At 40.6% G+C, this 15,169-nt stretch overlaps 1 protein-coding gene across 1 annotated transcript in view; it reads left to right on the top strand.

Moving 5' to 3' along the window:
- LOC133265296 (fibronectin type-III domain-containing protein 3a-like) overlaps positions 1 to 14,855 on the top strand; it is a 46,216-nt gene extending 31,361 nt beyond the window's left edge. Inside the window, exons 9-27 of the mRNA XM_061445663.1 lie at positions 29 to 183; positions 457 to 516; positions 1,762 to 1,900; positions 2,962 to 3,015; positions 3,649 to 3,770; positions 3,860 to 4,034; positions 4,247 to 4,333; positions 4,672 to 4,810; positions 5,370 to 5,438; positions 5,688 to 5,806; positions 5,909 to 6,014; positions 6,607 to 6,782; positions 7,577 to 7,690; positions 7,890 to 8,039; positions 8,380 to 8,660; positions 9,324 to 9,536; positions 10,177 to 10,343; positions 11,427 to 11,548; positions 12,282 to 14,855. Coding sequence (XP_061301647.1) covers positions 29 to 183; positions 457 to 516; positions 1,762 to 1,900; positions 2,962 to 3,015; positions 3,649 to 3,770; positions 3,860 to 4,034; positions 4,247 to 4,333; positions 4,672 to 4,810; positions 5,370 to 5,438; positions 5,688 to 5,806; positions 5,909 to 6,014; positions 6,607 to 6,782; positions 7,577 to 7,690; positions 7,890 to 8,039; positions 8,380 to 8,660; positions 9,324 to 9,536; positions 10,177 to 10,343; positions 11,427 to 11,548; positions 12,282 to 12,599 — 2,766 coding nt within the window. The 3' untranslated portion in view covers positions 12,600 to 14,855. The remainder of the gene's footprint in view (positions 1 to 28; positions 184 to 456; positions 517 to 1,761; positions 1,901 to 2,961; positions 3,016 to 3,648; positions 3,771 to 3,859; positions 4,035 to 4,246; positions 4,334 to 4,671; positions 4,811 to 5,369; positions 5,439 to 5,687; positions 5,807 to 5,908; positions 6,015 to 6,606; positions 6,783 to 7,576; positions 7,691 to 7,889; positions 8,040 to 8,379; positions 8,661 to 9,323; positions 9,537 to 10,176; positions 10,344 to 11,426; positions 11,549 to 12,281) is intronic.
- Positions 14,856 to 15,169: the final 314 nt, after the last annotated feature.

Raw genomic sequence — 15,169 nt, 5'->3', positions numbered from 1 at the left:
TTACTTGCATTATTTATGCTTTTAATAGGTTTCTGATATACAAGCAAGATCAGCCGTTCTGTCCTGGAATCTCCCAGTTAGTTCACAGAATGGAGAGAGCCATAGTCATAGTCCAGCAGCATTTACATTTGAAGTAGCAATATCCAACAGTGGTAAAAATGGAAAATTTAAATCTGTCTATGTGTAAGTTTAGTTTCTTCATTTAAGCACAATACCGATGTTTAAAACCATTAACCCATCAGCAATCTCTCTATCAGGAGCTGTTTGTTGACTTGCAGACCTACCTACTTCACGTGAAATAAATTTTAAGTAATATCACTAAGAGTTACATGGACAATGGGAAACGTGCAAATTAAATGTGCGCTACATGGTTTTGCTTTTCAATAAGCTTTTATCCTTTGAAGTATAAGAAAGAGCTGTAACTCTTCTCTTTTTTCTTTTCTCCCCTTTTCACAGTGGGGAAGAATTAACAATTACACTTCCCGATCTCAGACCAGCAACTGATTATCATGCCAGGTACGTTATGTGGAGTTAACTACTTCATGCTTTGGTTTAGTATGTTAAATACCAAATTACTGTGGCTTCACGAAGAAAGGGTGATCACAAAGAACTTGAGGAACATTCGGCAAAAATGCCATAGCTATGGACACTACTGTTGCTATCGAAATTCCCACTTACCTTCTACTTTCATGGAAGTGTCACCTCATTTTCTTCCCTACTCTCTCTTTGACAGTAGGGAAGACTTTTCTGTCTCTTTGTGTTTCTCAAATACAAACTTTAAGTTATCCTCTGTTGGTATTTTTTTTAGAACAAGATTGAACTCGGTGAAAGAGATTTGTTGTAGGCTGAAGGGAGCAGTAAATAAAATAAGCTAGCCTTGAATATGGATTTGTAAGTCTGACTTACCAGCTTGATTTATAAAACTGCTTCTCTAAACTGCAGGCTTCTGTAGCAGTGCGAGAAAGGAAGTGGAAGCTGGTTGAAACAGGCTGTGTTACAAGGGAACAAGACGTGACATTCAAGAAATGCCACACAGAGCAAATAAGTGTTACTGGAGAGGTGTTCAACTGGTTGAGAGAAAGACAAGCTTGTTAAACAAGCGGAACACTGTGATCCAGCAGCAGAAATGAGCCTCAGTGTTTGGGCACAGGAAGAAAACAGTTTTAAGACTTACTGAAGCCAACTCCTGTTAAACTGCAGAAATTTTCTGAGTGTGTTAAATACTCAGCACAGCTCCACTTGCACAGCGTAGCGTAGTGTGGGTTTAGTTCATGGTGTTGCTTTCCATAGTGGCCAACTTTCTTCTACCTTTAGTTCATTTGATCAGACAGACAGTATTTCTGAAGTTAGTCAAGTCATTGCTTTTCAAAACCAACCATAAATGAGCACAACTGTTCTAGAAATTCTGTACCATTTAAACAGTCAAACACTGGTAAACATGAGTTCATTGCCTGAATAGCTGATTGAATCTGTTTTAGTATCCATACTCTTGCACAAGTGTTAATTTGAATCTCTAGGTCTTTTTTAGCGAAAGATTCATTTCAACTCAGGTATTCTGTTACTGTCTGGTTACACTTGCTTATAGTTTTCATCATGCCTCCACATGTATTTCTTCACTCACATATCTCCAATGAAAGAGCAGGCTGGTCTTTGTGGCTGTAACCACTGCTGGAATTAAACGTGTTTCTAAAGCTGACAATTCTTTCCTTAAGCTGTCAGGTGCTGATGCAACAGCAACATAATTAATTGTCCTTTGTTCAGAGTTTCAGCAACCAGCAGTTCCATAAAAGAATCCATTTCAGAATTAGTGAGTTTCACTACAGAAAGTTGTGAGCCAGACTGTCCAGCTGCACCGAAGCTCATCAACAGAACCAAAAACAGCCTGAGCTTGCAGTGGAAGGTAAGAAGTCAGATGTAGTCACCCATGGTATGTTTAAATTAGCTTGGTCAATGATTTAGTGTGTACTTTAGGTGTTGGCTTTTAAGTTGTGCAGTGAAGACTGATAACAAACCATGTTTCTTCCTCTTTCTTTCAATGTTTAGTTTCTTGCATGCCTCTAATGTGATGCAGTTGGTAGTAGGTCTTTCCCAGTATGCACTGTTCAGTAGGAAAGTTCTCTTCTGAACCAGCAGCAGAGGAAAGAACAGAGCATTTATTTCTTTCCTTGGGGTTCCTGGACAATAAATAGGTACAAATTAATGTTTGTACATTAGTTAGGGTCAGAGTAACATTCTTTGGCTCGCTTGTGGATTGAAGTTTAATAATCTGACTTTTGGATCTGTACAGTTCCTTTGAAGACTTGTTGACAACTGTTTTCTTGTCTTTTTGTGTTTTTCTTATAACTGTATTGGAAAATGGCTTATACGTAAACGACTTTAACTAGTTAAATCATTTGTATAACCTGTACTTACAAAGTGAAGGAAGTTCCCAATTCATATGTCATATCAAGCACAAATGTCGCTTGCCTGAATGCTTACGTTGCTCAGGCAGCTGGTGAGCATGCAGTGCAAGGACACAAGGAAAAATTTATAAGAATCTCATTCATGTTGTTCATAAAACTATTCATGAGTTTAATATTAAATATCAAATTAATTAATAAACTATCAGAATTAACAGAAGTAGTATAGCAGCCTGGAAAGCCATCAGGAGCAAGGAATTAAACTACTTAAAATAGCAGCTAGTTTTTGTCCATTCTAGCTTACTTTATGGAATAGATGTGCCTGTGCCCCCAGTAGAGTTTCAGATTATCACAAGTGGGTGTGAAGAGGAGGGCTGTTCTCTGGGCCTGCTGCAGATTCCTTTCAGCTCTATGTTAAATGTTTTGTTTTAAAAGGCAATTGGAGTATGTTATGTTACATTGTTGAAATGTTTTGGTTTGAGTTTTTTTAACGTGAAATAATATTTGTAAAAGTACAACCATTTGATTTTAACTTTTGTCATTGTTTCTTTTTTTTTTATAGTCTTCAAATGACAATGGTTCCAAAATAACTAATTTTCTTTTAGAATGGGATGAGGTAAGATCTTTTCTAGTACCAAAAAAAAAATCATAATGACATCTGTCGACCAATTATACTTAAAAATACTTTTTGCTTAGGTGCATCAGCTATTTTCAGTGCAACTGTCCAGACAGTTTTAAAGGGACAAACCAATTAAAAAACTTGAATCAAATTACTAGTGTGGCAGCATTCCATTCAGATCCTCTAGGAAGACAGTGTAAAGATCCCTCATTTGATTCCTGTCAGTCAGAGCATCATTAATTCCTGTGCTCTGTTGAAATGGATGAGCATCTGGCTTGTTGCTGTCACAAATATTACTCAGCTTTCAAAGTTCTTATTGAAATGCATTACAAGATAACTGAAAGCAAAACACATTTCTGATTTTATTTATTACCATTTTGTCAAATTACAATGCCAAAAAATCAACAGAGATCTCAATCAAAATGTGGGTTTATTATGGAGAATGCTTAGGATTATGAGGAGCATAATCTGTACGACCATGACGTGATCTTTGGATGTTCTTAGGCTTACTCATTTTTAACTATTAGTGAAAGGAAGTTCAGGACAGTTTAGAGTGAAGAAGTTGACCTCAGCAGGCAGCATGCAGTCCTCATGCAGAAACTGACTTGGGTTGTTCTCACTTCTTTAAAGGGGAAGAATGGACCCTTCAAAGAATGCTACTATGGCCACCTGAAGCAGTATAAACTTACCAAACTCTCTCCTTCCACAAAATACTCGCTCAGATTAGCTGCTAAAAATGATATCGGAATGAGGTAATGAACACAACGTAGCAAATAAATTATTTTCTCCTCAATTTGGTGTGCTGTTATTAACATTTTCATTTTATTTTGCATTTTTGCAGTGGGTTCAGCGAGACAGTGACATACTATACAGCGGGGATTGTCCCACCAGCCCCAGCAGCCCCGGTGCTTGTTGAGGCAGGAGTGACCTGGCTGTCAGTGAGGTGGAGCCCGCCTGGCGGGGTGTCTTCAGATGACTCCCTCACTTACAGTTTAGACATGGAAGAGGAAGGTTCTGTAAGTGCTGGGGTTTGTTGTATGTGTAAAAGGTTCACATGCAGTAGTGCTTAAATAAGCTTTTTTACTTTCTAATAACATGCTGCAAAATAACTGCAGCCATTTGCATGTACTTACAAAACAAAGATAGAAATGTGATTGACCTGATCTAGTTCTTGTTTTATTGTGGAAGATTTGTGACTCTGTGTGGTGTTATTTTCCCTCCTTTTCAGGGTTATGGTTTCCAGCCACAGTACAATGGAGATGAGCTCTCATGCACTTTAAGAAATCTTAGGAGGAGTACATCTTATAAATTTAGGGTTTGTACTAAATTTTATTTCTCATTTAATTATGGCTGTGTGCTTTTCTGGAGTTTAGCAGCTGGAGTATACAGCTAAGACACTTTTGTAGAGACAGCAGAAAACTACCTGCAGTTCCTTTATAATAGGTATTATTATCATAGGCTGTTATAATAGGTTTTGCTGCAATTCTAGTACAAATCAAATTTTTTGCACTAGCTAATTTTTTCTTTTAAATTGTTGTCTTTTCCTTGGATGGTGGCTTTGTTATTTCTCATAGAATACTTTTGTAAATCAGCAGGCTATTACTTGTCATGTAATAAAGCATTTACCATATTTTCTGATCATTCCTGAAACAGCTGTTCGCCTACAACAGCGAAGGAAAAAGTAATCCCAGTGAGGTGGTAGAACACAGCACCAACCCTGACAAGCCAGGACCACCGAGTAAACCCACTGTAAAGGGCAAGATCCATTCGCACAGCGTGAAGGTTACATGGGGTAGGTTACCTTTTGTACATGTTGTCTTTTGAGTGCTGCTTACCTATGTACAGTCAGCAGATTTAAAGTGAGAGGCAAACTCAGGGTAATCATTTGTCTCTGCAGATAGCATTGCTGCAGGAGAACACTTTGCATTACCAAAAACATTGCAGCTTGGTTTGGTTTGGGGCTATAGGACAAAAGCAGCGCTTTTCTTTATTCGGTTTAAAGGAGCAGTCAATGCTGTCATAACATCCTCAGGTGTAATGGCATCTGGATTTACAGCGATGCATAAATAATACCTCTGTGCTCTTAAAAAAAATGAAACAATACCTGAAACTGGCAGTATTTTCCTAGTTACTCTTCTTCCTGGCATAATCATAATTAATAATAGAAAAACCTTATTGTTCTGGAAAATGCATTGTGAATATATAAGGATGCTGTTCTCTGCTTCTGTTTGAATTGAGTTCTCAATGTGAATATATTCTGCAGTGAATGAATGTTCTCTGAAAAAGCTGATGAGATAATGCATTGGTTTTAAATCTTCTATAATTTATTGTAAGGTGGTGATTTCTTTCAGAACCACCCAAAGATAATGGAGGATCAGACATTTCTAAATACTTCTTGGAAATCTCGGAACCATCAGTTGGTAAGCAATCATCTTTAGGTGCTAATTCAGCTTGCGTGCCAATTCAGTGTGCTGATTCATTGCTCTGGCTGTCACTGTTGCATTTTCACATGTGTATTGGCCTGTACATGTTCTCTGCATAACTGATCATTCAAATCTGACTATCTTAGTAGCTGAGTGAGAGAATTTCCACATGTTTGTTGTTTTGGGGTTTGTTTTTTTTTTTTTGCACAAGTTTTGTAGTGGAAAGCATTTTCTATCTTTCCTCAGGGACCAAATGGGACACCATATACAGCGGTTCCCAGCGAGAACACGTGTGTGATCATCTCAGGCCTGGCACCTCGTACAGAATGAGAGTGTACTGTGCCAGTAAAGGTGGTGAAAGCCAGGTGAGAAGAAAGAGAATTAATTTGCTTCTGCAAACCATTTCTCTTCATGTTGTAGTGAAATGTTTTGTGTTTCCACTCTAAAACACTGTGCATTACTGCCAGGCTTCTGATGTTACGACTGTCACAACGTCAGCTATTCCTCCTGGACCTTGTCACGCTCCATGCCTGGCAGGCAAAGCTAAGCCCAAGGAAATCACTTTACAGTGGGGTAAGCTCCAGTGTTCTGAGCAAAATACTGTTCTGATTTTAAAAGTCATGGCACAATGAAAAATCGAGGGGGTGGGGGAGCTGTTTAAAATAAAACCGTATGAATGTAATCCATGTACTTACTTGTGTGGAGGTTTTAGGGGCTTTTGGGCTTTTTTAAGACCACCAGAGCACGCTAACCACCTCTGATTTGGGGGGGATGCATCTGTGTGCAACAATACGGTGAGACTTAAGCAGACGTAAAGGTCTTCCAGTGAGAACACTTTGACTTTCTCATTACTGAGACCTGCTCAGCAATTTAAAAACCAACCCTCTTTGTCTTACTTCTGTCTCGGTAAAGGAGATAATCAAAAATTAATGAAGATATACTGGGGTTTGAAGGAAACATGATCAGTCTTAAACTGATCTGTCAGTATCCGGGGGGAAGAAGGCAAGCTTCATGAAGTGTTTGTGCTCAGATACACAATACAAGCCTCTACTCTAAGGTCTAGAATTCACCTGGCTCAGCTTTTAGCTTGAGAGGGCTGATCAGAAACAATTTAAAAGTGCTTTGTGTTATTAATAGGGAAAAAAAAAATCTTTTTATTTTGTAGGCCCACCATCTGTAGATGGAGGTTCCGACATTACAGAATATATTGTGGAGATGGCAAACTCTGAACGAGATGAACACAGACAAGTGTATCAGGGTCCAGCATCTGAATGTGTAGTAAACAATCTGCTTCCAGGGAGAACCTACTGCTTCTGGATCCGAGCAGCAAACAAAGTTGGGGTAACCACTGTGCTAACAAACTCAAATGGGTATTTTACACAAGAGATAGTAATGATACTATTGTCTTACAGGCCTGATGATATTTTGTAGCTTCTGTTGAAGGTGCAAAATTTCTTGCAGCATAAAAAGTAAGATTGAAAGAAGATTCAATAAATGAGGGCTGAAGGAAGGACTGAATGTCCCTGGCTATGGGGACATTCACTGTGTTGTGTTTCTGTTGTTGTTCACTGGATTACTGTTGGAACCAAAGGTAACTAGTCCAAAGTTAGAGCTAGATGTTCTCTTACTACTTTTAGTCATTCCTTTGACTGCAGTGTACGCCCTACACTTCTGGCTGCAAATAACCACTTCATGTTTGTGCCTTAAGAAATTGCCCTGTTTTACAATTAGCGTTGGCTCTGCAGGTTGGTGGTGTGGGAAGAGCATTGTGTGGAGAGGGGTGTGTTCAAATAATACCAGGTTTGAAAAGAGGTTGGGACAAATGTTGGGTGCATAAAAGTCTTTCTGAAACAGTACCCAGCTGCTTCTGGAAATCAGATCCTGACTACAGGGGAAGGAGGAGTTACAAAACCGTAGCAGTGAGAGGATTACAGATATCCTGTAGGCACAGGGCCAGTTTATAGAGTAAACTAATTGAAAGGAGTTTTAAACAGTGCTGTGAAACCGAACACTGAGCACTTCTATTTATTTCCCTATTAAGTTAAAAATAATTTGTTTTCTCCAGCTCCTACACTTGCACATCGGTTTTTGCTCTACTGCTGTTGCTGTATTCATGCAGTTGTATTTCCCTGCAGTTTGGCCCTCACTCTGACAAAGCAGAGATCTGTACTGCTCCAGGACCTCCTGATCAGTGTTGCAAACCCCTGATAACTTGTAAAAGTGCGACCTGTGCTGTAGTTTCATGGGAGGTAGGTGTTAAAGAGTTTTAGTAATACACAAATTAAGATTTGGCTTTTAGAATTGTACTGGCAATTCTAGTTGAAGCTCAGGTGTCAACCCCAGAGCTTCTCTTCCAGTGTCTCTGTTCAGCATACCAGAGATCACACTTACCAGGTGAACATGTGTACATGCAGTAGGTGAAAGGAAATTTATTGCTTGAACTCACAGAGCCCTGTGTGCAATGGTGCAGAAATCAGTGAATACCGACTGGAGTGGGGACAAGTGGAAGGGTCCATGCACATCCTCTACATTGGCCCTGGCCAGAGCTATGAAGTAAAAGGTCTCACACCTGCAACCACGTATTACTGCAGAGTACAGGTATGAAAAGCCTTCTGTTACGTGTTGCTAAGCAAACAAACAAGTACAGTCAGTTTGAAGAAAAACTTAACGTGAATAAAATCATGTCACCTACTAATGCAGCATATAAGGTAATTGGTAAAAACACTTCCCCTTCTCTCTCAGTCCCTCCTGACTACGCATGCCTAGAGAAGAGGTTTAGATCTAGTGTTGCATCAATGACCAGCCATTTTGCAGTGTTTACATTTTATCTGGGAGATTTTCCATTCTCTTCCAAATTACTGTTAACACATACAAAGGGAAACACCGTATCTGTTAGAAAAATGTAGGCTCACTAACCAACAGGCGCTCTCCCTTCCAGGCTGTGAATGCTGCTGGAGTAGGGTTGTTTGGCGAGACCGGTGTGGTGACAACCCCTGCATCGGTGCCTGCAGTAGTGTCAGTGCTGCACTTACTTGAAGAAGATCAAATGGAAATTTCTCTTCCTTTATCAACGTGCCTTGCAATTCATTGGGAAGAACCGTGTTGTCACGGGTCGGAGATCACTGGATATAATATAGAATATGGGGAGAAGCAGCTTGTAACTGTGGGAAGAAACACAAGCCATGTTCTTGAGAACCTGCTGCCTGACACTCTGTACAGGTAATGATTGTTTTATTCAGAAACTGCGCTTGTAGGGTTTTCAGTCAACGGCTTCGAGGACAGTGTTTTAATTTTTTAGAGCAAGTTTTCATTTGCTTTTTAGACCATTTGCTTAACTCACTCTGCAACTTGGGGAGGGGAGTTCTCATATCCAGACTCAGAGCGTGGTGGTTTAGTGGCAAGAGTTAAGATTGCTGCATTAAAATGAACATTCTATCTCAAAGCCAAGGCTTTCTTCTAAATCTTCTGGGTTTAGAATTCATAATTCTGAAGCAATGTGTACAGCGGGAGCTCACCAGAAGAAGATGAGCATGTGGGTAAGAGCCAATTAGCTGTTTCTATGTTACATGCTCAGGTCAGGTTGTGGCTCTTCAGTGTCAGTAGGAGGCAAAGAGCTCAAGTTAACAGGGAGGACTTGGGTGCTTGCTTGATGAGCAGAGTAAATCTGAACAATGCTGAGAAACACTGAAGCTTCATTATGCTGAAAACAATGTTGACTTGTTTGGAAGTAGATTATTTGTACAGCTATTTTCTACTTGCATTTTACTTGTGTTATTGTTTGAAGTTACATTCTTCACAAATTCTAACTCTGGCTTTATTACCTGGCATTTTTTTCAGGACCTCAGTAAATTAACCATATAGCTGCTTTTCTCACGTTTCTAGAATCAGAATACAGGCCATAAACAGCTTTGGAGTTGGCCCTTTCAGTCATTCCATTAAAGCCAAAACAAAACCACTACCTCCTGACCCTCCTCACCTGGAATGTGTGGTCTTCAGCTACCAGAGCCTTAAACTGAAATGGGGTGAAGGTCCTAGCAGAGCTTTAATTACCAACCCTACCCAATTCAACTTGCAGATGGAGGACAGGTTTGGCAGGTAAGATAAATGGAGCTTCACGCCTGTTGCTTTACAGCTTCAGATCAAGTTTATAAGACGTTTTAAGTATTCTCCTTTCTCTTTGTGCTAGGAAGTCATTTGGGCTCAGTTTTCCCCTCAGTTTGCCTTTCTGCATCCCACCTTTCCACCAGAAATGCTGTTAATAGCTGTTGCACTGTTATTTACTTGTGAACAGCAAATACAGTTCCTGTTTAAATAGTAATATCTTACCATCTTCCTGTGTTGCCAGGGTTTTTTATTCTTTGGAGATTCTACAATGAAGTCCAGTTTGTGCATGAGGAACCTGGGCTTGACGGCTGTTCTTTAACTTGAGATTCTAATTTATCTAGTATACCAAGGGTTATTCTCTTGATTCAAATGCACAGTTTGGTCACGTAGCTCCAGTGGTAGCCTGTGTAGCTCAGTGTCTTGAAAGGCTGTGACTGCTTCGTGACTGAAAATTAAGACTTCCACCAGTACAAATGGTGAGCAGTGCTGATGTAATGCACAGTGTGAGCTGTTGATGACAGCAGCAGAGGTCAGTGCCTGATGTTCATCGTGAGCATGGGCACCCAGAATGTGTTGTCACAAATCTGATTACAGAATAATGCTGATTTTTTTAATTGTGTTTTTCTTGCAGGTTTGTCACTGTTTATAATGGCCCTTGTCATACATACAAGGTACAGCGACTCAGTGAATCCACTACGTACTATTTTAAAATCCAGGCATATAATGATGCTGGAGAGGGAGGGTTTTCTGAAGTTTACGCTTTCACTACAACTAAGTCTCCACCTGCATCTCTTAAAGGTGAGCTTACACTGCACTAGGAACTTCCACAAGCTGTTTGAGTGCAAATTGAGCTGCAACAGTTTGCAGCTGCAGACTCTCTTCCCAGCTCAGTGTCTTTCCAGGGCCTTTGTGGGGCAGGGAACAGAAGTTAGTTGTCATAGGCTTTGTCTTTGCTGTCTCCCAGTGTGGGCTGTGGCTCTTGCACCCCAGCAGTGAGGATTTCTTCTACCCTTTCGCAATTGGAAAGTCATTTTTCGGGGATGGCTATCATTTGATATAAGTTACAACAGCATGTTGGCAAATGAGAACTCCCGATCTTCACTTTCTAATGTGAGCATTAAAGATTATCATTAGAGAAAATCACTCTGAAGATCAGAATGACAGTTACCTGCAGGAAAGTTAGTTGACTCAGCCGTACTTATAACATGGAGCTTCAGCTCTGGACATACCCAGGCCATATACATGCTGATTTCTCTGGTGACCTGAAAGTGCTTGTTTATCTGTTCAAGTGGTAGATATCAGCAGCTCAAAAAGACAGACAGGTTTAACCTGCAGATGTTACAATGATCTTTTTTTAAGCTTGTCATGAAATACAGCAAAGAAAAAGAATGAAATCTTAAGTGCTTACAATTATTTGAATGACAGTTCCCTCTGCATTGTTAACAAGTATATTGGAAAAACCTCAAGCTTTTACATTTCACAGAATCACAGAATGGTTTGGGTTGGAAAGGACCTTAAAGATCATCCAGTTCCAACCTCTCTGCTACAGGCAAGGACACCTTCCATTAGACCAGGTTGCTCAAAGCCCATCCAGCCTGGCCTTGAATACTGCCAGGCATGGGCATTTTACCGGGCACTTGCCTTAGAACTGACACAGTTTCAATGGAAAATATACACAAGCAAAGTGTTCTTTAAGCTGGAGCAAGAAAACTTCCTTGTCAGTACTGAAACCAGTGCTCATTGCTACATCAACTGTGAAAATGAGTCACGGTGATAATTGGTGATTTTAGACCTTTTCTTCTGCTGGAAAAAACTCGAACATCTGCAGAGACCATTGTTTTCTCTTTCTGAAATACCAACAAATCACTGTTTTTTTTCTAGCACCCAAAGCAAATCAGCTGGAAGAAAACACATATGAAATCACATGGGAACCTTTACAGCCGATGAAAGGAGATTCCATTGTTTACATCCTTCAGCTCGCTGCTGGGAGAGAGTTTGATCAGGTACCTTTCGTTTCACAGAATGAACTTCCTTTACTTTGAAAAAGTATTGGAAAAGAAGATGTCTGTATTCCAAGGTTGAATTTCTGTTTGTTAATGGTGGCGGCAGGGATACTTCTCATTTCAGCAGGGGACTCATCTCACAGTCCTGCTGTCAGGGTGCTTGTTTCATGTGTTGGTCAGTTCCTCTTGGTGAGACACTTAAGTTCAGGATGGGTCCGAACAGCTTTCAGCATCAGGTCCTGCTGTTCCACTTCTTTGTGGCATTGAAGGTTGCCCCCCATTAAAGATCACAGAGTTCTGTTTCTGTGTTGACCCTTTCTTTGCAGTGTAAAAGCAAGTGGCTGCAAAGGCAGGTAAGGGAGGTCCTGGGAGGGCTGGTGGTCTAGAAGTGGGCTAACTCCAGGTTATCCTCTTCTCCCAGCAGTTCTCCTGGTGTTTTTGATTCTTAGATCTGTGGCATTGCTGCCTCTGCCGGTCATAGATAGCACTCAGGAGAGCTGAGAACAATCCTGTGCAGAACACCTTTTTTCTGAGCACCGCTATCCAGGTGTGTCAGTGTTGGGCACAAGGAAGCTTTGGATTGTTCACAAGGAAACAACTCTCACATTCAAGCTGTCTCGAAGAGAACAACTTCCAGCAGTGTCCAGCACCGCATGTGCCTGTGAAGTGGAATAGAAGGTATTGTTTGTAAGATGGACCCGTGTAATGCAGTTCTCCCTCTTCTTCTGACCAGGTGTACAAGGGACCAGAGACCTCCTTCCGTCTCACAAACTTGCAGACAAACTGTGAATATCGGATCAGAGTCTGCGCCGGCCGCCAGTCCCAAGACTCTACCGGCTCTCAAGAACTGTATGGACCTTACAGCCCCAGTACGGTGTTCTCATCTCAGAAACAGGAGCTGGTTCCACAGGGTGCTGACCTGATGACGGAGTTGGCAGAGACTAAGAAGACATTACGTGAAGAGCGCTTCATCGCCATCGTTCTTCTCTGCGGATTCGCAGTGGTTGCTATTTTATTCGCTGTTGTTATTCAGTACTTTGTAATCAAGTAGACGAGAGCCTATGCAGTACTCAGCTTTTGTACAGAAGCTATTTCGGGTATTTATGGTTAGTTCTAATTAAAATCCTAGCTGGAAATGTATCGTTATATGCGTTTCCACTTTTGCTGCTGGCTAACAGTGAGGCTGGGTTGGCAGATCCTTTCCGAATACTGAACGCAGATTTCTTGTAGAAAGGGTAATCCTGGGTCCTCTGTAATCAGGGTGAGCTGTTGATAAAACAGCAAAACAAACTGCCTTACTGCACACACCAGTGTGCGCACACTCTCTTCCTCTCCCCCAGTTCAAAGTGGGGCCCTCTGGCCAGTGGGAGAGCAGGTGGCGTTGGTAGAACCAGTCCTTTTCCAGTACAACCAGAGCAGCGGCAGTCGATCCGCAGTGTTTAATCGGGTATTGTCGTAGTTTGGTATACATGAAATACAGCAGCACAAATGCTTAAGCTTAGAGCAGTTCTGTATTGCAGATCATTACTAGAGCATACCACATTTAATATACCGTAGAAGGAAAGCAGAATATTGACTTAGTGATATTACTACTTTACAGTTATTTTAATATTTTGGATTCTGTAATAATCATTTCAAGTGTTCACGTAGAGGGTGCCAGCATTTTTAAGAGTTTTAATCCAACTGCTAGACAAAAGGTTAGCAGGACGTGATGTACGTTTTCAGGTGCAGCATTGCAGAAGAGGCCCCTTTTGTATCGTACATTTCGGAACGAAATGCTTTCTGCTGTTGGTGAAGCAGCTCTTGGCCCAATCCACATTTCACTCTCAGTGCCTGAGAGAAGAGTAATTTCCTGTGCTTCTGATTAAATCTCTACAGTGGTTTCAGAAAAGCACAGGTGTTGTCTTTAAGGAGAAAGAGTGCATTTATGATAAATGTAACACTATTTGGCTCAAACTGAGCAAATGTTTTTGTACTATTATTAACCTAAAAATAAAAAGTTCAAACTGCTTTTGGATGCCCTTCTAACTTAATCTGGATGATCAAATTGTACCTGAAAGAACTCTTTTTAGATAACATTTCTATGATGTTTTAAAGGACTTGCTATCCCAGGGGTAGCAGCTTCACATTCCATGGTTTTCTAGATGGGAATGTTCAGCCTGCCGTGAGCTTTTCGGAAACTCGTCCTGGTTGTCTGGGGGATATGTATTTTGTGGACACTGTGCACTACAAATGACTGCTGTCAAATCTGCTCACGAATACCTACAGCTGCCGTCTTGATGTTGGGTGTTCGGAAAGCTGGAACTCAACAGATTTCGAGTGGGGTTCAAAATGGGTCTTCCCAGCAGCATTTGGAGTGTGCCATGGAAAGGTAGATGTAGTGTATTTTGCAAAGATGTGGCTACACTTTATATCCATCAGAGCGATGCACTTGTACGTGGAGTGTTGGATGCGATAGTGCTACAGGCGAAGTGTTTCCAGTGATTAATCAGTTTAAGGGTCTTTCTCCTATAGCAGTTGAGGAATAATGTTGCGTTGTAGTTTGAGGCATTGTGTTGTATTTCGGATGTGGAAAACCTAAATTATGACATAGTATCGCTTAATACTCTTCAAAGTAGATTTATGGTGCAATCTGAAATTAATCTTTTCAAAATGTACTCTTCATTTTGTACTCTATTTATTTTGATTAAAAGTCCTGGAAAATGTATGTTTGAATGTATTGTTCTACTTGTAGCAGAACTTTAAGTTAATCATTTATTATATCATAGAAATCTCTCCCTCCAGTGTTGGAAAGAGTTTTATACAGATATTAGTCTAGTTTGCAGAAGAGTTTACAATCTGTCTTTATTTCTCTTCATAATCTACTTTTAGCAAATAAGACGGCCTTCAGCAAATCTCTGTTGCCAAAGGGTTATTTCTTTAACTCTTAGAACGAAGTTTGTAGAGGTTTATTTGGCAATAATAGTTCTGATCGTTTTAAAAGGTAAATTAGGATTGCAGAGTAAATACTAACAAGTCATGACCGTGAAAAGGTGAAACAAAGTCCTTTTGTTATTGCCACAAAACACTCGTGTTTCTTGCGGGAAAGCCAACCGCAACACAGCTTTCCCGTCAGCCGTTCCCATTCCAGAACAACAGACCCTCGTGGCGTTCATGTATTAGGTATCTTCAGTCTTCTTGTATTGTAATTTTGAGGTATCTCAAACTTATGTTAAAGCTGCCATGCATTGTATTACTAAATTGTAACTATCAAATAGATAATATATTTAATACAGCCAATAAATAATACAAATGTATTCAAATTTGACTACAGGGTGGTTGTGTGGTTTTGTGGGTTTTAATCTTGCTCAGGAGCAGTCATTTGTGTAGTACCTCATTTAGGTAAAGAAACACATTCAGCGTTGTTACTAAGGGTCTTAAACCCATAGTCAAAAAGTTACTTGTGGGAGCCTTAGCACAGCACCATCCTCATCCGTTCCAAGAGCCCTGCAGCCACGCAGTGCCGGTTCTTGAATCCCTTCATGTGAGGCTGGGAGGCCATAGGGGCAGCCTGGGAGCTGGTGAGCTGTTCTCACTTGGGTTGTGAGAGTTGAAGTCACTGCTGAACATTGACGTGAAAGA

The sequence above is a fragment of the Pezoporus flaviventris genome, unplaced genomic scaffold, assembly GCF_033815535.1.
Source record: "Pezoporus flaviventris isolate CSIRO_AGI_PZ_B2104156 unplaced genomic scaffold, CSIRO_AGI_Pfla_v1 ptg000005l, whole genome shotgun sequence".
Taxonomy (NCBI): Eukaryota; Metazoa; Chordata; class Aves; order Psittaciformes; family Psittacidae; genus Pezoporus; species Pezoporus flaviventris.
This window is presented reverse-complemented; position numbering and strand designations above follow the sequence as displayed.